The sequence below is a fragment of the Podarcis erhardii genome (assembly GCF_964252035.2).
Source record: "Podarcis erhardii genome assembly, chromosome: 14".
NCBI classification, from domain to species: domain Eukaryota; kingdom Metazoa; phylum Chordata; class Lepidosauria; order Squamata; family Lacertidae; genus Podarcis; species Podarcis erhardii.
Window position 1 is genome coordinate 49,483,449 of NC_138503.1, and position 24,313 is coordinate 49,507,761.

Here is a 24,313-nt window from a genome sequence, read left to right on the forward strand (position 1 = left end):
ATCCTGTCAACTGCAGTTTTGACGAGCGTGCAAAGAATTATCAGTTAAGAGACTGCTAGCACCACGTCACCTGCCAAACTCCCACTGCAATGACAGCTCCAAAATTTCCGGGGTAGAAAAAGAATGATGGCAGTGTTGGAAACTCAGGTATAAGCTAGGGGCCAAATGGCTCCTTATAAACCAAGCCTACGGTCGCCAAAACCGAATGCCTTGTTGCCATTTCAGGGCAAGTCGGCTCTGAAGTCTTACCATATTTTTCGCTCTATAGGATGCACCAGACCATAAGACGCACCTAGTTTTTGGAGGAGGAAAACAAGAAAAAAAATATTCTGAATCTCAGAAGCCAGAACAACAAGAGGGATCGCTGCGCAGCGAAAGCAGCAATCCCTCTTGCTGTTCTGGCTTCTGGGATAGCTGCGCAGACAGCATTTGCTCCATAAGACGCACACACATTTTCCCTTACTTTTTAGGAGGGAAAAGTGCGTCTTATAGAGCAAAAAAATACGGTATTTTTTCAAATGATGGACTGACTGTGATTGACTCTCAGTTAAACATCTGGCTAGTTCAGATGACAACCCTGAGCTAGTTTAAGAGATTTGAGAACATAAAGAAGAAAAGTCACTTGATCTAGGGACAGTTCTTTCTTTCTTTCTTTCTTTCTTTCTTTCTTTCTTTCTTTCATTCATTCATTCATTTGTATGCCACCCTTCATCCGCAGATCTTAGGGTGGTTCACACCCTAAGATCTGCGGATATGGGCCTATTCCTACCTCTTTTTCTTAATGGTGACATGGACCATTCGTAACGTAAGAACATTATTCACAACGGTGACTGGGATGGAGTAAGTGAAGACAAGTGACAATATTTAACTATGACATTGTTCAGTACTCCTGCTCAGGCTGCACAGAAAAGGCATTTTGGTTCTTGCAATTCGTTCCGATTGTGAGTATAAAATATAACTGATTGAATTCAACAGGACGGGGTGTTAGTGTGTGAAAACAGCCCAGATGCAAGGATCTCCAGGCATGCAACTCCAGATGGTGGAGAGAGACAGTCCCAGAATATTGAGGAATCTTGGTTGCAAGCGGGCGAAACCCAGGTGCAAAATGCGCCTGGCTAATTTCCAACACTGGGTCCAACCCGTCCAGATTAGAACAGAGAAATTGCTTTATATTAGGTCAAAATATTTGTTCATCTAGCCCCGTACTGCTTCCTCTAAGTGGGAGCAGCTCATTGGGATCTCAGGTAGGGAAAGGCTTTTCTCATCATCTGCTACATGGTCCTTTTGAACTGGAGGTGCTTGGGAATAAACCTGAAACCCTCTCCATACAAAGCCGCATTGTCCCCCCTCAAATGCAACTTTCCAAATTAGGCATCTTTGTTGGCGGTGCTTAAGCAGCGGCTGGACAGTCACATGTCATGGATGCTGCAGACATGTACAGTGGTACCTTGGTTCTCAAACACCTTGGTTCTCAAACGCCGAAAACCCAGAAGTAAGTGTTCCGGTTTCTAAACGTTTTTTGGAAGCCGAATGTCCAATGCGGCTGTCGGCTATTGTTTCCGGGGCACTTGCACCAAGCAGAAGCTGCATCTTGGATTTCAAATATTTCGGAAGTCAAACGGACTTCCGGAAGGGATTAAGTTTGGCGCTTTTGCTATTTATTTTGCGTCTTTGAGGCTTTTTAGGTTAATTTGTTTTTGTGACTGTGTGGAACCCAGTTCAACTACTGATTGATTGATTGATTGATTGATTGTGTGACTGCGGAAATGGATAAAAGCCCCCCATCCAAACAATAACTATCATCAGTGCAGGTAAGGGGGGAAAAAATAATTTTAACTTTTATCATCTGTCTTATTTATTTTATAGTATAGTACATTGATTATTGCTTTCATTTTATGGATCAATGGTCTCATTAGATAGTAAAATTCATGTTAAATTGCTGTTTTAGGGATTGTTTTCAAAAGTCTGGAACGGATTAATCCATTTTGCATTTTCTGTGAGAAAGAGCACCTTGGTTTTGGAATGCTTTGGTTTTGGAACGGACTTGCGGAACGGATTAAGTTTGAGAACCAAGGTACCACTGTACTACACTGCAGCTGCTACGCTGAGTAAGGGGTTTGACTAGATGACCTGGAAAGGTCCCTTCTGACTCTCACAATTCTGTTAAACCTGCAAGAAGAGAGGAACTCGCGTGCCAAACGGCAAGGGGAGGCTGAGAAGCAGAGGTAGGGAAATCACCAAGGCTGAAGACCCTAGACAGCAGTTCTCAACCTGTGGGTCTCCAGATGTTGTTGGACTACAACTCCCATCATCCCTGAGCTCTGGCCTTGCTAGCTAGGCTGATGGGAGTTGTAGTTCAACAACATCTGGGGACCCACAGGTTGAGAAAGGCTGATCTAGAAGACCTGTCCTTTTGGAGTCCCATCCCGTGAATGGACACAGGCAAATTCAGCAGCAGATTTCTACTTTCATCCTAAAGCTGTTTGGGAAATGCAAAGTCAGCTCGCTCATGGCCAAAACTTGCTGAAAAGACTAGTGTGTGTTGCTCAGAATACAGAAGGAGGTCCAGAGGAAAGGATAATGCGAGCAAGCAAGTTGGACAAGCCCCAAGGAGTCTACAAAATCAGGTCCCGGACATTTAAATTCTGAATCATGAACTCAGCAGCAGCTGGCTGGGGCTTCTACATTCCAGGCAGCCTGTTCTGGGAATTACTGTATGTACACACAAACACACGTTCTCACAGTCATTATAAATTAAGCCTTTCTGTTTCGCTCCCTTTTTAAAATGTCAATGAGCTATGGGGGGTGGGGTGGGGAGGTGGAAGTGGATATTGGATCGGAGGTAAAGTTTTTATGCTAATCAGAAACCGAAAGGAAGCAAAATCTGGAAGCAGTTAATAGGATTCAACTCACAAGGGGGAAATCTGCTTGTGGTTACTGGTACTTTTTCCCCAGGGTATTTTTTCCCTTTCTTTCAAAGTTTTTAAACACACAATTTGGGAACAATTCGGCTGACACTTGGGATGAGCCGAAAGGGTTAAACAGCTGTTTGCGATTCCTGCCAAACGGTTCATTTTCGGCTCCAGGATTAAGTAAACAGCTCTGATATAAAAGCGGCGCTGGCAAAATAAAATAAATCATGATTTCTTTAAAAAAAGAAAAAAGGGGGGAGAGCCACCGAAGCTTAATGGCAAAGAACTATAAAGGGTGAATGGCAATTTTTCCGTAAATAGCTGTGACGACATGCTCTATGAAATAACTGTGAGGGAGTGTGGGATGACAGGAGTCATTTCAGTGTCTCTTTAAATATCCCACCCTACCATAAAGAAAGCAAACGAACATAAAATTTAAAAACCAGGAAGCCATTTTGGGACCTATCCACAAGGTTAGTAAACTGCCGTCAAGGTTCACCAGACAATATGCAGATTACTGGTGTTACACAGAACTCTTGAGAGCATGGGACTCCTTGATCTCATGGTTGTGGGTTCGAGCCCAAAGCTGGGCAAAAGATCCCTGGCCTTGCAAGGGGTTAGACTAGATGAGTCTTGAGGGTCCCTTCCACCTCCACGATTCTTTGATTCAAGAATAAGGAGGCGTGCCTTTAATTCTGAGCCCTGGAAAGTAAAAAAACAAACAAACAAAAAAACAAAACAGCAGCTCCCTGATCCAGGAATCTGCAAAGGGTCCAGCTGGCACCTCATCCAGCTGTTTTGGACTACAACTCCCATCTGCCCTAGCAGAGTTGTGGTCCAAAACATCTGGGGCTGGAGAAGGCTGCCTTAAACTGATTCAAGCTTTTTAGATATTTAACAGAGCGGCTCTGTTTGCCTCTGGACCAGGCTAAACGTGAACAACTACAGAAACAGAACCGTGCAAATCCAGATGTGGTTCTTTTTTCGACTGCCAAGCCTCTCTCTTCGAAGCTGGCCTCTGCCCTGCCTGCCTCTCCTACTTATTTACATTTCAACCCAAGTGTTACACCGGCTTTCTTAACTCTTGCCAGAAAGAACCCCAGCCAGTTCCATTCCACCCCGGCCAGGCTCCCCTCCTGCCCTTTGGTTGCAAGTCGCCAATGTAAGGGGGGGGGGGGAAGACAGACAGGCCCACCAGGGCAAAACCACCCCCATACTTTTTGCGCTTAGGAAAGGGATGGGGTTCGCGAAGCGTGGGATGAAAAATTAACAGGGAATTTTGGAAATAACAATGGTGCTGTTTGCAAGGTAACAGAATCGGCTGGCTATGAAAATGGATGAAAACTAGTAGAAAGTTGAGATCAAAGGGAGAAGGATGAAGCGGTAACATCAGAAATTTAATGAACATATGTTTGCAACGGGAGTGGGAAACCTAATTACTTTTAAAAAAATGTATTAAATTCAAATAATTAGGATAGATTTGTTAAAATTTGAAAACTAATAAAAATTAATATTAATATTTTTTTAAAAAGAAAAATTAACAGGGAAGATATAGCAAGAGTAATAAAAAGAAATTGTTATTTAGGGGAACTGAATTTAATTCTAAATTATATTCTGGAAATGTGGGAGATTTCAAGGGGTAAAAAAAAATGGATGCACCATGCTATATTAGAAGTAAAAAAAACTTGTTTTGATGAATTGGAAGAGCCGCAAAAAGATTCCATTGAGCACATGGATTGATAATATGGACAGATTAGCTACATACGAACGAACTGCATGTCGACACAAAATAACAATGGATAAATATGAAGGAATCTGGAATGAATATTTAAGCGATAAGGCGGATAGTGGTGGGAAGCAGGGGGAGGAGAGAGAGGTGGGAAAATATTGTTTAAAACGGTGTAGTCGTAGGTATATCAGTGTATTCAAATCTGAATTGTCAAATTGTGATGTTATTGTTATTGTATGTGTCTTTTGCGGTTGATGTTTGTATCAAAAAATGATTAAACAAATAAATAAAAAATAGAAACACCATGTAAGCAAATCAGGATGAAGGCTTGCTGTTGCACAACATCCCTGCAAAGACATCGGAACAGATGTTCCATGAAGACGGGACAGTCTAACCTCCGTGCGAGCTTTAGGCGAGCAGATCAGAACAAATGAGAAATAAAGTTGGCCATTTAGGGGAGCCTCTCCTGTGCAGAGGGAAGAGTCAACCCCCACCGATCTGCTTTGCTTTTGAACCTGGATGCACTTGCCCCTGGCATGCGGCCCCCAGAACATCATCCAAAAACAAAACACAGCCTGGGTTCCTTGTTATCAACATGCTGAGTTTGGTTGCTCTGGCAGCCCTAATGATGCCTCTGGTGTCTTGCAATTCCATACGGGCTCAGGACATGGGCGGTCAATTGGGACCGGGCACTGTTTTTGGCACCTCGGGAATCCCGTGCGTTAAAAACAAGCCAGCAGGTTTCTAGACCTCAAGCAAGACGGGCTTAAAGAGCAAGTGTTACTTTAACCCCATGGCCATTACAAGCTGTGATACTAAGAGCTGGGAGGTCAGGGAGACATCTGAACCACCTGAATCTGACGTTGGGGGAAGCAACTGAATCCTTGTGGGTTTTTTTTGGGGGGGGGGGACAGAACACAACCCAGAGCGGCAACACAATCTTGGTGAGAAAAATGGTAACAAAGGGAAGAGACGACAGACCATGTGCTCACACCATCTTCTGCAGAAAGCCTTTCCCAGGCAATATATATCTTTCCTCTTTTGCAAAAGGGGGAAGGGACCGGGATAAATCATCCACCATCTTTCTCTACTCCCCCCTCCTCTCTCCCAGGAATTAATCTGAAAGCGCCGATTCCCAGCTGCTTCTCTAGCCATATGTGGAAAAAACCGTCTCATCATCGCAGCCTCCTTTACATCATACCGAGTCTTTTACGCAGGTTTGCAGAATGCAATGAAAAATGAGCAGGCCTAAATCTCCCTGGCTGCTTTCCATGGGAACATGGTGCTCGGCTGGGCTACAGATTCCCCATCTCTCCCCCCCCCCACACACCCCTGCCTCCAACCACAGCTGCAGAAAACTGGAGGCGGGGAAAGAGAATACGGCCTTTGTATAGCCAGCTCCATCTAGATCTGCCTCCTAGAGAGCAAGATGCCTGCCTGAACAAACTTCGCTCACCTGAGGGTCTAGCCAGAAGTGCTGCTGGCAAAATTTCCACTAGGTATCTATTTAGATGGGAGGCGCTGTGGGTTAAACCACAGAGCCTAGGACTTGCCGATCAGAAGTCAGCGGTTTGAATCCCCACGATGGGGTGAGCTCCCGTTGCTCGGTCCCTGCTCCTGCCAACCTAGCAGTTCAAAAGCATGTCAAAGTGCAAGTAGATCAATAGGTACCACTCCGGCGGGAAGGTAAACGGCGTTTCCGTGCACTGCTCTGGTTTGCCAAAAGCGGCTTAGTCATGCTGGCCACATGACCCGGAAGCTGTACGTCGGCTCCCTCGGCCAGTAAAGCGAGATGAGCGCCACAACCCCAGAGTCGGTCACGACTGGACCTCATAGTCCAGACCCTTTACCTTTATATATTTAGATGCAAGCTGCAAAGGGGATGCACAGCTAGGGCTACGTAAGACAAACACTGCTGTTCATGCCACTGAGTTTGGCAAAGAGGAGAAAACAAGTTTTCAGGAAAAGATTTCCAGCGCACTGTTTTCCCACAAAGAAAAGGAAAAGAAAAACCATGTGGCAAGTTCACTAGCAACAGTGGAATATACAATATTAGTTTGGCAACGTCTAGGTCAGGCTTAGGCAACCTCGGCCCTCCAGATGTTTTGGAACTACAACTCCCATGATCCCTAGCTAACAGGGCTAGTGGTCAGGGATGATGGGAATTGTAGTCTCAAAAACATCTGGAGGGCCGAGTTTCACTATGCCTGGTCTAGGTTTTTAGCTTTGCTTACTAAATACAGGTGAAACAAACATGCTAAATTACATCGCTCTGCAGGGCATCAGAAAATTTTCTATTGACAATTCTATTACACTTCATTTGTTTTCTATTTATTTATTAAACTTGCGTGCCAGCCTTCATCCAAAGATAACAGGGTGGTTCGCAACATAAAAATATAAAAGGAAAACAGATAATGCATAATAAAGGAAAACAAAGGAAAACAAAAAAATACTCACCCCCTCCTATAGGAGCCTGAGTCCCAGTGTTAGAAACTCAGATATGTAAGCTAATTGCCAAACGGCACTTTAAACCTAGGTGACGGTCAACACAACATCTTGGTGCCATTATTTTACAATGAAATTATTAATTTAGTTTCTGTACCGTTTTATATTTTAAAGAAAAAATCTCCAAGTGGTTTACAACACATTCAAATTTCAACTAAAACAATCCAGAATAAAACAAATTCAAGCTTAAAGGAAAATATTTCAGATTCCGTTTACAATCAAGGTACAATCAAGCTGCACCTACATTTAAAGCCCATTGCTTCCACCAAAGAATTCTGGAAAGTGTCGTTTACCCCTCTGAAACTGTTTTATTTTTTTTTTCTTTGCCTTTTTTATTTAGATTAGTTTCTTTTATCTTATTGCATTGTGAAAAGCTTATTAATTTATTTTAAAAAGAAACTAGTTTACCCCTCAGAAAACTACAATTCCCAGCACCCGTAACAAACTACAGTTCCCAGGATTCTTTGTGGCGGAGCCATTCATTTTAAAGATATATATGGTGTGGATGTGACCCAGCAGTGGGGAAACAATGGGGTTTCCTTTCTATATGAAATCAATGCCCCCTGCTTCCAAAAATAGACAAAACACCCCGCATGCTGACCAACCGAGGCCCGGCACATCAGTTGTGAGAGACCAGAGTTCAAATCCTGCAGTGCCACCGGGTGCGCCCTCTGCTCCTGCCTCTGATTCTCGTAAGAGGAACGGGGAACTGCAAGAAGGCTTTGCAGCCCAGCCTTCCCCCCAACCTGATGTCCCCTTCCAGATGTTTCGAACTACAACTCCCAACAGCTGCAGCGCCCACTCAACACTCTGCTCTACTAGAAGGCCTTTTTCAGGCCGCTTTGCACCCTTTGGGGGGTCTGCAAATAAAAAGAAAGAAAGGGGCAGAGGTAAGCGCAGCTGGGCCAGGAGCAGGAATTGGCACGATGGGAACATCCAGTGGCTGTGAAAAGGAGTGGGTTGGGCCACACCCTGCGCATTCCAGGCAGAGGCCAACACTTTCTTGAGCAGCCGGCCTCCAGCTCCGCGGCAGTTGTGACCTCGGCAGCAGGATGGCAGCCCCGGGAGCTCAGCGGCGCTCAAGACATCCCCAGACAACTTGTTCAGATCAATGCGTCTCATTTAATGGAAGAAGACGAAAGCAAGGAGAGCGAGAGGCATAAGGAGGCCGAGACCCCTCGCGAAGGTCCTTTTAAGACCCAAATCAATGCCAAGCTGGATGGGGTTTTCACAGCAGTTGCTCACTTCCCTGAGAGTTTGGCGCACGTGCAAATTCATGCTTAGCAGGCAACACTTACAGTCTCATAATAATAATAATAATAATAATAATAATAATAATAATAATAATAATTTATTTGTACCCTGCCCATCTGGCTGGGTTTCCCCAGCCACTCTGGGCGGCTTCCAACAAAGATTAAAAATACAGTGGTGCCTTGCAAGACAAAATTAATCCGTTCCGTGAGGCTCTTCGTATAGCAGTTTTTTCATCTTGCGAAGCAAGCCCATTGACAGCATAGCGAATTAGTGCTATTAGTGGTTTAGCAGCTTTTAACGGATCAGCTGATAAGCGGCTTAGGGCTTAGGAAAAGGAGGGGAAAAGGAAAAAAACCCCGCAGGAACTCGCAAGACATTTTCGTCTTGCGAAGCAAGCCCATAGGGAAATTTGTTTTGCGAAGCGCCTCCAAAACGGAAAACCCTTTCGTCTAGCGGGTTTTCCGTCTTGCGAGGCGTTCGTCTTGCGGGGCACCACTGTACATCAAAATGTCACACATTAAAAACTTCCCTGAACAGGGCTGCCTTCAGATGTCTTCTAAATGTCAGGTAGTTGTTCTTCTCTTTAGACATCTGATGGGAGGGCGTTCCACAGGGCGGGTGCCACCACCAAGAAGGCCCTCTGCCTGGTTCCCTGTAACCTCACTTCTCGCAGTGAAGGAACCGCCAGAAGGCCCTTGGAGCTGGACCTCAGCGTCCGGGCAGAACTATGGGGGTGGAGACGCTCCTTCAGGTATACTGGGCCGAGGCTGTTTAGGGCTTTCAAGGTCAGCACCAACACTTTGAATTGTGCTCGGAAACGTACTGGGAGCCAATTTCTGGAAGAGCCCAGGAGATGGGCATCTCTAGGGTGCAGGAGTTCACAATCTGTGCTTGCACCCGCGTCGTTTTGCCAGTTATTTGCAACTCAACATCTCTCACACGACAACGCAAGTTGATTTTACGTGACACACACAAAACCCCCATATTGTGACCAACTGAGGACCAAGAGGCGTGAAGTCGGCTAAGGAAGATCTGGGTTCAAATGCCACAGGGCAGAATGCCCCCGGAAGGACAACACAGCCCCTCCAGGCCTGACGTTTTCCCCATGCCTGGTTTCTCACCCTTTGCACAACTTCAAGGAAATCCCCGTGCTTGCAGCAAGCTCACCCTCACCGTGCAGCCGGGAGCAGGTCTTGCGCATCTTTTGGTTTCTTTTCCAGGTAATACTGACTTGAGACTGTTGCTTAACGGCAAACCCTGGTCAGTTAAACCAGCTGGCTTTGTTCCTCGTGGTTCAAAGCTGGCTTAGTTAGAATCTGAAACACGTGCCGTTAAGGTAAGATGGGGTATATGCAGGAGAAATGGTTTTGAGGGTGTTTGTGGAATTTGTACTGTTAAAAAGGAAAGGAGTCAAACCATCACAACAGGTGCTGAAATTTTGGGAGGTTGAATAGTTACAACGGCTTGGTTTGGTAATGGGGTGCACATTTTATTCTTATTGCCGCCCGCCAGCATTATAAGATCGCCCCGGACAGCGGACTTCTCCGCTGTCCCGGGGCGATTTTAAAGCCCCTGGGAAGGCAGACGGGGGGAGCAAAGACTTTCGCCCCCCGCCAGCCTTCAGAAGAGGTCCAGGACCTCTTCTGAAGGCCGGCGGGGGGCGAAAGTCTTTGCTCCCCCCCGCCTGCCTTCAAAAGCCGTCCGGGAAAGCGGAGAAAGGCGCTGCGTTTCTCCGCTCTCCCGGGAAGGCAGGCAGGGGGGAGCAAAGACTTTTGCCCCCCGCCGGCCTTCAGAAGAGGTCCAGGACCGGCGGGGGGTGAAAGTCTTTGCTCCCCCCCCGCCTGCCTTCAAAAGCCGTCCGGGATAGCGGGAAGCGCTTCCCTGCTATCCCGGACCGCTTTTAAAATGCTGGCGGTGGGGAGCAAAGCCTTTCAGCCCCCGCCGGCCTTCCTGGACCTCTTCTGAAGGCCGGAGGGGGGGAAAGGCTTTGCTCCCCACCGCCAGCATTTAAAAGAGGTTCCCGGAGATTTCCCTATGGGCTTTCTTCTTGCGAAGCAAGCCCATAGGGAAATTCGTCTTGCGAAGTGCTTCAAAAAACGGAAAACCCTTTCGTCTTGCGGGTTTTTCGTCTTGCGAGGCATTCGTCTTGCGGGGCACCACTGTACAGTGGTACCTCAGGTTATGTACTTAATTCGTTCCGGTGATGATATTGATATTATTGGGGGGGGGGGTTTCGCCAAAAAAATTGACATTCCTTACATTCCTGGATTTTCCCAGACATTTTAACCGATTTTCGGAAATTCCACCGAGATGCTGTTTCCATGTCCGGGAAACTCCAGATATATGGCAGCCCTACATTATACAAATCTATGGTGTGGCTGCATGTGGAATACAGTGGTACCTTGGGTTAAGTACTTAATTCGTTCCAGACGAATTTCTTAACCTGAAACTGTTCTTAACCTGAAGCACTACTTTAGCTAATGGGGCCTCCTCCTCCTGCTGCTGCACTGCCAGAGCACGATTTCTGTTCTCATCCTGAAGCAAAGTTCTTAACCTGAGGTACTATTTCTGGGTTAGCAGAGTCTGTAACCTGAAGCGTCTGCAACCCAAGGTACCACTGTATGAGAACTTTTCTTTACAGCAAATACTAATATCCAAGCATGAAAGGCATTTGAAATCATTAAGTGATTAGAAATTACTTTGCATTGGTTGATTTACTTTCCTTGCTTGCTTAAAGTTTCCTGAGTTATAATGCATGATATAAATAAATAAATAGTGCTTTAAGTATTAAAAAAGAAGAAGAATCTGAGCAGAGTTTGTCTTAAACCATCCTCTCTGGTTTGGACCCAAAACCAAGCCTGGACTCTTGCAGCCTTTTTCCTGGTTCTTGCTAGGACAGCACCCGAGCCAAAGGCTTCTTTAGTCAGGCTCATTCCAATTTGTGCATGTAGCCCTAAACCCACTGCAAAAAGCACTTTTGCATTCAGTTGGGGGGGGGGGCGAAGAGAGGAGGAAGCTACTTGCCTTGCAAAAGAACAAGCCTCCGCTGGCATATGAATCCAGTGGCACCAAAGTCTCTCAAAATTGCAGCTGTGCAGAGGCTGCCCAACGTGATGAGCTTGTGCACACAGTTTGATGCCTGAGCATTCACAGTGCGCCCAAAACGCGCAAGGAGAGAGAAAGGAGGTGTTGGGGGCAAGTTGCCAAAACCAAACAGGGAAGCACTTGGCAGAAATCAGCCAATCATGCTGTGGGTTTTCTGGAAATTTTTTAATTGGGAAAGTTTTCCGGGGGGAAATTCCCATTAAATTTACCCAATGCTCATCCGCACCGGAAAAATTTCAGGGCTGATGGGATCTGTAAGCCCCAAACTTCGGGAAGGGCCTATGCTGGCAGAGGCTGCCCTGAAAAGTCATCTAACCTAGAGCCTTTATTTTGCTCGTATTTAGCAAACAAAGCGAAAAGCTTCAGAACTGCCAAGCTCACCTAAACGTTGTGCTTGCAGTTGGCACCCATTCATTGTTTGCTAACGAGCTTATGAAACAGAAAGTTTCCTGCGTGGAATTTTTTTTTGCGCTGGATTACCGCATTTTTCGCCCCATAGGACGCACTTTTCCCCCTCCAAAAATGAAGGGGAAACGTGTGTGCGTCCTATGGGGCGAATGCAGGCTTTCGCTGAAGCCTGGAGAGCGAGAGGCATCAGTGCGCACCGACCCCTCTCGCAAGCCTTGCTATCCGCAAGCCTTGCAAGCCCGGCGGGAGTTCCTGCGGGCTCACAAGGCTTGGGGGCAGCAGCCTGCAGCCCCGGCAAGTGTCTGCAAGCGATGCGCGCCCGGCGGGAGGTCCCGCCGAGCGCTCAAGGCTTGGGGCGGCAGCCTGCAGCCCGAAGCACGTGGAGCCCTCCGGAGGGTGCCCCGTGCTTCAGGCAGGTGTGCACAAGGCTTGGGGCAGCAGCCGTGGCTGGGGGGGGGGGAAATAATTTTTTTTATTCATCCCCCCCCCCCCAAAAAAACCCCGAGGTGAGTCCTATGGGCCGGTGCGCCCTATAGGACGAAAAATACAGTAATTTCCTGAAAATCCTCCGCCCTGCAGCACTGAAACCAACTTTGCTTTCTCAAGCAGCTGCAGTCTGAATGAGGAACTGTCCCAAGAGGAGGGCAATCCTTTCTCCATCGGGGGGGATCCAACAATTCTCTTGTGTTCAGAAAGACAACCTCATGCAAAGGGGCCCAACTGCGGCCCCTCCAGATCTCTCCATTTGGCCCTCAGGGCTTTTTCCAGACCATCCACTTCTTCTTAAGCCGGCAAGCAAAAACTATGCCTCTTATAAACGTGGGTGAACTGTTGAATTGCCCCCCACTTTTGCCTACAGACCCCCCAACAGCTGGCACATGACCCCAATCCGCAGCCTCAAGACACATCTGCCAAGCCAGGGCCCCACTGCTCCACCCTACTTTATAAAACAGGAAAAAAATGACTAGCCAGAACCAAAGACCCAGTAGCCACCACCCAGGTTTCTGTGTTGTCTACTGTTTGCCTTTGCTTGAACTCCACCATGAGCAGCTGATGGGCTAATTTCTTCCTAGCCCAGACTAATCACATTTGGGATCCAATTACCACAATCATCTCCTCCCTGTTTTTACAGCAAAGCTGGAGCTTTGACTGTAGCCTACTTCCTCTGGGAATAAATGCCTCCCAGGGGCAGAAGGGCAAGATTTTGTTCACAAGGAAAAACAAAACAATTCCCCCCCCCCACCTCTGCCAACGAGGCCGAAGGTCTCATTTCCTGGGGGAGAGGGCAAGGGAAATTTTCTTCTTCTTTTCCTCTTAAGCCTCCTTCCTCCGTTTGTGGAGATAACCCAACACAGCTACAGAGCGCAAACATCATGGCTAACTAGCAGCGCAGATGAACCTTCCAACCTAGTTATCCACCAGCCAAGGGATTCATGCCTGGGGATAAACGGAGACGGGTCCTTTCCTACCTTAGAGAAACAGTACGCAGGATGGGCAGGAGTAAGAGAATGCAATGCATATTACAGCAATCGCCCAGTTAAAGAAAAATTACCAGATTCCTCAGCTAACCGTCATGATTCTGCATATGGGTAGAAAACAAGAGCAAGAAGATTCCTGCCCTGTTGCAGCAGGGGTGGGGAACCATTTTCAGGCAAGGGTTTTCGCTAAGAACCTAAGAAGAGGCCTACTGGATGAGGCCCAAAGCCCACCAATCCCAGCATCCTGTAATCACCGTGGCCAACCAGATAGATGCCCCTGCAAGCATGTCCCGAGTTCAAGAGCAGCTCTCCCGCACCTGCGATCCACAGCGACTGGAATTCCAAGGTATACTGCCTCCGTCAGTGGAGCAGCATCAAAGCCGCCATAACTAATGGCCATTTAAAGCTTTGTTTTCCATGAATTCCCCCCCAAAACCTCCTTTTGAAGTTGGTGTCCATCACAACCTCTTGTGGAAACGGTGCAGAATCGGGTAAACTGGGGAGGAGGTTGGTAAGTTCTACAGTGATTTTTTTAAAACCCTCCCCCCCCTTATAAACTTACGAGGAATTATCTGGCCCCTGCCGTAACTCCCTTCCTCTCCCAGGAATGTTGGAGGAGAAGAGATGTCAGCCCGTCCCAGGGCTCAGCTCCGCAGCTCATCCATCTCCTTCCAGAACCATCCGTGCCAATGTTCAGAGTGACGTCGTTTTTTTGGAGCATGCGTGAGTAAATTTAGGCCCCCCAGGCGGGGAATGAAAGTCTCTCTGCTCTTCAGAGCAGGTGTGGAATCAGATTTGGGGGGTCTGGTTCAGGACTGTCAGTTCTCCAAACGCAATCGCCTCTGCTTCCAGCCAAAGATGCTTTCTGAAGAGATAATGCCCAGTTCTTTCCCCTCCCTCCTGGTTAATTCCACCCCTCTCTCCAATTTCTAATGCGCCAGATTCAGAAGCACCTTTCTCCTGACACACACAACCCCAGCCCCGCAGATAAGCTATTCCACGTGCCTTAAGATCTACTAATCTCTGCACTGAGCCAAGATGGGCTCTTCCAGGAGGCCTGTTTATTGAGCAAACCATCCCGATCTGATTCCACAAAACTTACAGGGAAGTCAGACCGCATCCTGCATTTATTAAGCATCTCTTTCGACTTCTTTGCAGTGGGGGAAAGAAAATAGCTTTCACCCCTATTTGTTTGCGGTGCGTATGCCTAACAGTTCATCTTTCATTCGTCACAAACTTTTCAGCACATTTTCCTAAACACAAAAGGTCTTTTTTTAAAAAAAAATATAAATTGATTTTTTTTGTGGTTGGGGGCATGGATGGCAGCAAATGGATTGAGATTGACTCCCGGAAAGACAGAAATACTGTTTCTGGGGAACAGGGGGGCAGGTAGGTGTGGGCCTTTTCTGTGGCTGCCCCCAGAAGGTGGGATACCCTCCCAGGAGAGGTCAGACGGGCTCCCTCTTTGCTTTCCTATTCAGGCTGTTGGAATCTAAGGAGCTGGAGCAGCTGTGTTTTCATGCCAGTTCTTAATCCGTCTCAATGTATTCTAACTATTGCTTTTTGCCAGTTTGCTTTTTTATGACTTTGCATTTTTAAACAATGCTTTTAAATGTTGTTAAGCCACCACAGATCTCAACTTGGAAGAAAGGCAGGATAAAGGTAAAGGTAAAGGGACCTCTGACCGTTAGATCCAGTCGCAGACGACTCTGGGGTTGCGGCGCTCATCTCGCTTTAGTGGCCGAGGGAGCCGGCGTACAGCTTCCAGGTCATGTGGCCAGCATGACTAAGCCACTTCTGGAAACCAGAGCAGTGCATGGAAACACCGTTTACCTTCCCACCGGAGCGGTACCTCTTTATCTACTTGCACTTCGTGCTTTCAAACTGCTAGGTTGGCAGGAGCAGGGACTGAGCAACGGGAGCTCACCCAGTCGTGGGGATTCGAACCGCCGACCTTCGGATTGGCAAGTCCTAGGCTCTGTGGTTTAACCCACAGCACCACCCGCGTCCCATGATATAAATGCATTAAATAAATAAATCCAACATCCCAGAAATACTAATAATAATTTTAAAACACGACGCAGGAACTGATTTGCACTGCCCTGATTATAGTCCCTGGTTGTCCTCCTCTGAATTCCGGCCAACCAAAGGAAGTAGGGGGGAAGTTTGCAGCTCGACCTCCCCTGCCCTTCGTCTTATGCACAAAGCTGTTTTCCAGAACTGCAAAGGTGTGGCAAGCCTTCTTCCCTGGGCCACCAAGCACTTTGTGCCAGTAAATTCACCTCCCCCTGTTCTTTTCCTAGTCAAGTCCGCTCCAAAAGTGGAGCTTTTTTCCATAAGCGAAGCAGGAGTTGGCAGCAAACAGGATAAGCAGTAAGAACTTGAACCAGGCGGAGTGGGGGGGCGGTGGGCGTGGCCCCTTAGGCGCCATCTTCACTCCGTGGTTGAACCCCCATCATGCGGGGCGGATCCACACCTTACATCGTTCTACCCAGACACTGAGGTCCAGCGCCGAGGGCCTTCTGGCGGTTCCCTCACTACAAGAAGCCAAGTTACAGGGAACCAGGCAGAGGGGCCTTCTTGGTAGTGGCACCTGCCCTGTGGAACGGCCTCCCACCAGATGCCAAAGACAAAAACAACGACCAGACTTTTAGAAGACATCTGAAGACAGCCCTGTTTAGGGAAGCTTTTGATGTTTGATGCATTACTGTATTTTAATACAGTCATACCTCTTGTTACATTTGCTTCAGGTTAAATCTTTTCAGGTTGTGTCCCACGGTGACCCGGAAATACCGGAAAGGGTTACTTCCAGGTTTTGCCACTCGTGCATGCGCAGATGCTCAAAATGATGTCACACGAATGCACAGAAGCGGGTTGCGTTCTGCTCATGTTGCGAACGGGGATCCGGAACGGATCCCGTTTGCAACCAGAGGTACCACTGTATTTTGCTGGAAGCCGCCCAGAGTGGCCGGGGAAGCCCAGCCAGATGGGCAGGGTATAAATAATAAATTATTACTATTATTACTATTTTTATTATATTACATTTAAAGGTCACCCAATGCATATTTAAAGCGGGTGACTCCCCCCCCCCTCCGGGAACTGCAGATTGTTAAGGGGGCTGGCAACTGTAGCTCTGCGGGAGAAAACTATAGTTTCCATGGTTCTCTGGAAGAAGATGCAGACCTGTAGAGTTGGTGGGGGTCACAAGGACCATGTGCTCTCAATGTTCATTGGGTGTGCTTTAAATGTAGAGTGTGGATCTGCCCTTTGTCTTTGAAAACACAAAGTAAATTATCAATTCCATCAGGGTGGTCCAACCCACAGTCGGCCCTCAGCTACATTCAAGAAAAAAACACCATAAAGTCTTTAAAATGTAATTTTTCGGTGTCATGTGTTGTTAACAAAAGCGCATGTATCTGTTTATTAAATCTGTTTCATAGTTGAATACATTAAATCTATTATTTGTGTGAATACATTAAATACATTAAATCTATTATTTGCATTAACTGTGTGTATTTAAAATATTAAATGTAAATTGCAAATACTTTAAATGACAATGTGGAAAGTTAATTCAGTGTGTGCCCCCTGGGTTCTGGGTTCAAAGTCCTCTCGCAGCCCACTTGGTATGAAAAGTTGGACCGTCCCAAATTAGATTCTCTGACGCCACCAACCCTTTTGTGGGGTCATAATATGACTTTTCTGTGCTGTTTTGTCTATTTTTTAAGTTGCTTCATCAATCAACAGAAGGTGGCTGCTTTGTAACTGTTTTACCAATGATTTGTTAACTATTTTACAGAATTTATGTCGTAATTGTGATGTTCTGCTATGTTGTTATTTACCGCATGCAAGCCGCTTTGTGACTTGAGTTAGTGAAAAGAGGCACAGAAAGATAACAAACGAAATGGAAATGATTCTGTTTTCCCCCCTGTCCTGCTGATTTCGTGGAGTCTTGGCTCCTGGGCCTTCCGAGGGATTTCTGCCCTGCTCCTTCTTCCTCCCAGACCCCATCCTCAGCTGTCTTCCCATTGTCATTTCAGGAAATATTATCCCAGTGAAAGCAGCCAGGTTGCCTGGAGACAGGGGAGAGAAATGTACGGCGCTCAAACCCGGATGATTAAAAGGATCTGGATGAAGTTCCAGAGCCCCAATTTGCAGATCTGAGAGTTCTTTTTCATACGGAGCCAAAATGCGGCTCCTTAAAGGCAGGGAAACAAACAAACAGACCTCAGAACTTGCAAGGGAAACGGAGGGAAGGTCTCGTCTCCCAGCACATCCCTGCACTTGCTCCAAAGCAGCCAAAAGGGTGTGGCAGCCCTTCGTTACCACAGCCTTGCAAATAAGTCTGCAAAAGTTACTAGCCTGACTTACCGCAACGTAATAACAAGAATTACCTGTGGGCTCAACAGATTGCCTGACGAAAGAACAAAGCGTCTCTGCCTGCCTAGATCAGAGTCCTCCCAACCCCAGCAGAGCAAATGTGGTTATTTTTTTAAGACAAAACAATGGCATCATTATTGCTCAGAATGTTTAGCATACAGTATTAACTCCACAGGCATCAGCCCGGCAATCCTTCCCAGCAGCCCTGCAGGGCCGGCCAAGGTTATTTTCCGCACAGCACAGGTGGAAGGGAAGTAATCCAAATTGACAGCTTTGTGGTCCCCCAATCCCACACGGCAATGCAACTTCCAATATAGGGCATCTGTGGAAAAGGGGACCAAATCTCAGCACATGCCAACCTGGTGCATTCTCTTCTTGAGTTATTATTAGAAACCCTTTTAAATTATTTTATATTTATAAAAACAACATATCCAAGAAACAAGGAGGTGCTTCTTCAGATACAGTGGTACCTCAGGTTAAGTACTTAATTTGTTCCGGAGGTCTGTTCTTAACCTGAAACTGTTCTTAACCTGAAGCACCACTTTAGCTAATTGGGCCTCCTGCTGCTGCCACGCTGCTAGAGCATGATTTCTGTTCTCATCCTGAAGCAAAGTTCTTAACCTGAAGCACTATTTCTGGGTTAGCGGAGTCTGTAACTTGAAGCGTATGTAACCTGAGGTACCACTGTATAGCGTTATCATCCTTTGCTTCAGGTGCTGCTCACATGGTCCATTATTATTATTATTATTATTATTATTATTATTATTATTATTATTATTACCACTACTATTATTATTACTATTATTACAGCCATACCTCAGGATGAATACGCTTCAGCTTAAATATTTTCAGGTTGTGTTCCACGGCGACCCAGAAGTAACGGAGCACATTACTTCTGGGTTTTGCCGCTCACGCATGCGCAGATGCTCAAAATGGCGCATGCGCATGCGCAGAAGCGGCGAAATGCGACACGCACAGTCGTGTCTTATCTTACATTCGCTTCAGGATGCGAACAGGGCTCCGGAACGGATCACGTCCACATCCAGGGGTACCACTGTATTTCTATACTGCCCTTCATCCACAGATCACAGGGCAGTTTACAATGCAGAAACACAAAAATACACAGGATAGGAACAAACAAAAGCAACAACCCCACCCCACACTGGACCCGATATTAAGTTTAAACATAGAACAAGATTCTCCTGTCTTTTCTGGCAAGGCTCCTGGGTCTTTTAAGCAGGCTGAAATCCAACAGGTGCCGCTTTCCTTGGAAAGTCAAATAACAGGGAGTTCCCCCACCCATGTGTACTGTGCCTGTTGAACTTCTGTCTGCCAAGCAAGCTGTTCCAGGAATAGTAAAATAGAAACATAATAATATGCCATTTTTTAAAAAATGGGAGGCTAAAATGCATGTGGTTCCCCCGCCCCAAATTAATGTTATTACTTCTCAGTAGGGCAGGAGAGAGAGAGTGGCTGATTCCAGATTGCCAGCGAACAAACAAAATGAACAGGTGGGGTTTTTTTTTTTCTCTTTTAATGGTGGAACTGTGTGATCCCAGTAATGTCCACAAGTTGTGCATTTGCACATAGCATGTTGGCAGCTGTGGCTTAACAATCAATCCCTTTTCACAAGAAACTGTGGGAGATGCTGTTATGGGAGGTGAATAGGGGCCTCCTATAAACTCTCCACACTAATGACAACAGCAGCTTTTAGTATTATTATTATTTTATTTAAGATTGCCATACTTCAGAAAGTAAAAGCCAGGACACCCTGAAAGTTGTTGAGCGTTTTTTTAGGAAGACCCCCAAACAGCTAAGCTTTTTTTTTACATACAAACCTCAGAGTTATTGAGCTTCCCCCCCCAAAAAAATGACAACCCCCCCCATACAATTTTTCAATTGACTTGAATTTCCCCCAGACATCAATTCCACGTTTGAAATCCCGGTAATGTCCAGGAAAATCCGGACATATCGCGCCCCTATTTTATTATTTGTAGCCCACCCATCTTGACTGGGTTGCCCCAGCCACTCGGGGCGGCTTCTAGCAGATAACAGAAACATAATAAAAACATTCATAACTTCTTAACGTTGTACAGTATCTCCTTGACATCTTAGAGGAGGGTGTTCCAAAGGACAGGTGCCACCACCGACAAGGCCCTCTCCCTGCTTCCCTGTAACCTTAACAAACTACAGCTCCCAGAATGCTTTGGGGGAAGCCTTGACGGCCTCCTAGTGCTTTAAATAAATGGTGGCTCAGCTGTTTGGGGCTGCAACTCCCATTGGCATGTGATGTGATGCAGTCACGTTTGGGCATGCAGATGAGCAAATATGATCACAGAATCATAGAATTGGAAGGAACCCTGAGAATCATCTAGTCCAGTGCCTTGCAATGCAGGAAAATTCAGCTGTCTCATACCAGGATCAAATCTGCAACCCCAGCTTTTTCAGCACCACGCTCCAACCCACTGAGTTATCCATGCTTTGCTATACAGCAGTACCTTGATTATCAAACTTAACCTGTTCCGGAAGTCTGTTCCAAAACCAAAATGTTCCAAAACCAAGGCGCATTTTCCCATAGAAAGTAATGCAAAACGGATTAATCCGTTCCAGACTTTTAAAAGCAACCCCTAAAAAGGCAATTTAACATGAATTTTACTATCTAACGAGACCATTGATCCATAAAACGAAAGCAATGAACAATGTACTGCAGTCACACAATCAATCCATCAGTAGCTGAACTGGGTTCCGCACAGTCACAAAAACAAAACAAAAAGAGCCGCAGAAACAAAAACGCAAAATAAATAGCAAAAACAGACAGACCTCAGCGTAATGCTCAAAACGGATGTGTGGCGCTCAAAACAGATGTGTGGCACTCAAAATGGAGCACGTTTGGCTTGCGAATAAAGTTTGCAAACCAGAGCACTTACTTCGGGGTTTGCAGTGTTTGGGTTCCAAGTTGTTTGAGTAGCAAGGCGTCTGAGAACCAAGGTACCACTGTATTATGTTATGAGCAACTGACTGGGGCTGGTGGGGGTTGTGACCCCAAACACAACCACTTGCGGATGCGTAAATTGTAAGCAGCCACCTGGGGTAGCAGAAGACCGAGTGACCACTGCGTGACTCAGCCATTTAAATTAAGCCCAGGCTTACGAGGCATGCTGCCTAGCTATGCCCAGACACTCCCAGAACGGCAGAATAAACACCAAATCCCTAAAGGAGAGGCGGAAACACAACACCAACACCACATGTGGCCGGCTGCACCCACCACTTAAATAAAACAAAGCTAAAAAAGAACAGAGACCTGTCAAGCCACTTTGGGATATGAAGGCGTCACCCAGAGTCAAAAGGCTCTCCTCTGAACAGCCGCCCACAACAGTTAAAGGAGGAAGCAAGTGGGGGGGGGGGAGGGACGGATCCAGCTCACAAAGTGCGGAATGGCCAGGGAGGCCTGTCCATATCCCAAGCGCGGAACCTCCACAAAGGAGACTTGGGAGCACGCGCAACCCAGAATGCACCACGGCTGCATGGAAAACGGCAACACCCGCGGCCGACTCAAATTCGCTTCCCTAAGTGTCTTGGGGTCACGGCCCACAGCAAACCCACTAAAGGAGGAGAGGCACAAGAACATAGCAGCTTTCGCTTTACCCAGCAAGGACACCCGCCACTCACCATCTCGTCCAGGGCGTAACGCAGGAGGCCGTGCTCGTAGAGTATGAAGAACCGGCGCTGCCATTTCTAGGAGAGAGGAAAAGGAGGCGTGAAAAGGGAATACGTGAAGCTTTGGACTGAGAGGGATTCCGCCCCCCCCCCGCATCTTTGTCAGGAGCGCACCTGCTCTGTTCCCCTCGCAGAGCCACAATTCCCAGAGTTCCACGGGAAGAGAGGATAATAATAATAATAATAATAATAATAATAATAATAATAATAATAATAATAATTTATTATTTGTACCCTGTCCATCTGGCTGGGTTTCCCCAGCCACTCTGGGCGGCTTCCAACAAAGATCAAAAATACATCAAAATGTCCCACATTAAAAAGTTCCCTGAACAGGGCTGCCTTCAGATGTTTTCTAAATGTCAGGAAGTTGTTTATTTCCTTGACATCTGGTGGCAGGGCGTTCTACAGGGCAGGTGCTACCACCAAGAAGGACCTCTGCCTGGTTCCCTGTAGCTTTGCCTCTCACAATGAGGGAACCGCCAGGAGGCCCTCGGCGCTGGACCTCAGGCAGAACGATGGGGGCAGCGACGCTCCTTCAGGTAAACTGGGCCAAGGCCATTTAGGGCTTTAAAGGTCAGCACCAACACTTTGAATTGTGCCCAGAAACGTACTGGGAGCCAGTGTAGGTCTTTCAAGACCGGTGTTATGTGGTCTCGGCGGTCGCCCCCAGCCACCAGTCTAGCTGATAACCCCTCTGGGAACTGTAGCGCCGCGAGGGGAATGTGGGTCAACTTTCAGCAGCCTTCACAAACTACAGGATTCTTTTTGTGGGGGGAACAATCAGGGTTTAAAGTGGCATCATAGTGCTTTAACTGTCTGGTGCAGATATAGCCTTAAAAGCCAGGTGCAAAGGGCAAGGCTCATGCCGGTTTAGTCAGGGCTTAATCCAGATGTCTCGGTTACCCAGCGGAGAGGGAAGTGATGCTTGGAGGAGAGGCACTCTGCCCTCCACCCACAGATTCACAAATGTGGGTCGGTCTGAGGAGTCAGCCGCTATTTGTGGCGATCGCTGACCTCGTTCTTCCCCAAGGCCTCTGGTGCACCCTGCAAACACTCAAAACGCAGGGAGAATCTCTTTCACTGCTTCTTAAGTGTCTCCCAATCCTTGTGCAAAGAAAGAGACTGATTCGCCACCCACTCCCCATTCAGTTCCCTGCGCAGGCAAGCTTGAATTCCTCCCACCTAGCCTTGAATGACAGGGTCCCTGACAGCTCTGAAAACTCAGAGGAAGTGAAGGACGACCAAGACTTTTGTTGGGAAATGCAAGACAGGGAAGTTGTCAATGCTCTTAATTTTTCCTTTTCTTTTTAACTGCAGCTAGCAGTTCAAAAGCACGTCAAAGTGCAAGTAGATAAATAGGTACCACTCCGGCGGGAAGGTAAATGGCGTTTCTGTGCGCTGCTCTGGTTCGCCAGAAGCGGCTTAGTCATGCTGGCCACATGACCCAGAAGCTGTATGCCAGCTCTCTCGGCCAATAAAGTGAGATGAGCGCCGCAACCCCAGAGTCGGTCACGAATGGACCTAATGGTCAGGGGTCCCTTTACCTTTAAGCCACTATAGCTCTGCACCCAAGCAAAGCTGGACCACATTCCCTGTTTAATTTAGGCAAAACCGAGCAGATTTGCATACTCTCCTCCCCCCTCATTTTGCATAATATATTCCACTTTTCGCTAGCCTGACATTTCGCCCCGTGACTCCTGGAAATCTTATTCCACTACCTCTGAGATTTCTTGTTTTTCAAACAACTGAGCAGTCATAAGGACTAGAAACTTGGTGGCTGTGAGTTTTGTTTTTGCTAGGGGAGAACTGAATTATGTGGCCTATCCTACGCTTCTCCTTCACTCCTGCTGTACTCCATTCACCTGGCACCAGGCCACCTGGGCTGTGACTATCCTTAAACGCCCCCCCCCCGACTCAGCAGAGGGACCCCCCCATCCTTACCCGAGAGCGGTGCACGGGATTGTCAAAATCAGTGCCTTCTGGTGCCAGCAAAAGCCATCCACCATAAATGGGCTTGGCCTGGAAAAGAAGTGGAAACAACAACAATAAATAATCAGCTTTGTTTGTTTTCTAAGAAAGGTACAACTCTGGGGCATTGTGCTCAGTGACGCAAATGACAGCAACGACCCGCTATGGGAGCTGGCACAGAGCCCTGGCTATTTGCAGGACAGAAGAAACCACCGCAAAACTCTATATATGGTCCATCGCTCATTGCCAGGGCCTGGGATTTGCATGCAGAAGGCCTCAAGTTCAATGGCTGGTGGAATCTCCCATTAAAAGAATCTCAGGTGTGGCCTCCTTTGGAATTACAGTGCGGGGTTCTGGTCGCCTCACCCCAGAAGGGATACTGTAAAGTTGGGGAAAGTTTCAGATAACGTAACACCAAAATGATTGAGAGGATGGAACGACTCTCCCATGAGGAAAGGCTGCAACTTTTGGGACTTGTTAGTTAAGAGAAAAGGAGTTAGTCTAGAAAAATGAGTTTATAAAATTATAGATGGCCAGGAGGAAGTGTGTAGATTGCTCAGTCTACAGCATTTCCCAAACTTGGGTCTCCAGCTGCTTTGGACTACAACTCCCATCATCCCTAGGGAGCAAGAGCAGTGGTCAGGGATGACGGGAACTGTAGTCGAAAAGCAGACGGGGGACCCAAGTTTGGGAAACACTGGGCTAGAACTTGTGGACATCTAATGAAGCTGAACACTGGACGATGCAGAACGGGTAAAATAAGTCCTCCTTCGCCCAGGGCAGAACTAAACTATGGAACTCACTGCCACTGGAAGCAATGATGGCTTTGAAAGAGGATTGGACAAATTCATGGAGGAGAG

At 47.0% G+C, this 24,313-nt stretch overlaps 1 protein-coding gene across 8 annotated transcripts in view; it reads right to left on the minus strand.

The window, feature by feature from the left end:
- The window catches only part of MPRIP (myosin phosphatase Rho interacting protein), a 157,996-nt gene that overhangs the window by 107,388 nt on the left and 26,295 nt on the right, over positions 1–24,313 (minus strand). For all 8 annotated transcript variants that reach the window (XM_081839457.1, XM_081839455.1, XM_081839458.1 and 5 more), the window contains exons 2-3: positions 23,427–23,504; positions 21,438–21,503 (exon numbers count right to left, since the gene is read on the minus strand). In XM_081839457.1, coding sequence (XP_081695583.1) covers positions 21,438–21,503; positions 23,427–23,504 — 144 coding nt within the window. The remainder of the gene's footprint in view (positions 1–21,437; positions 21,504–23,426; positions 23,505–24,313) is intronic.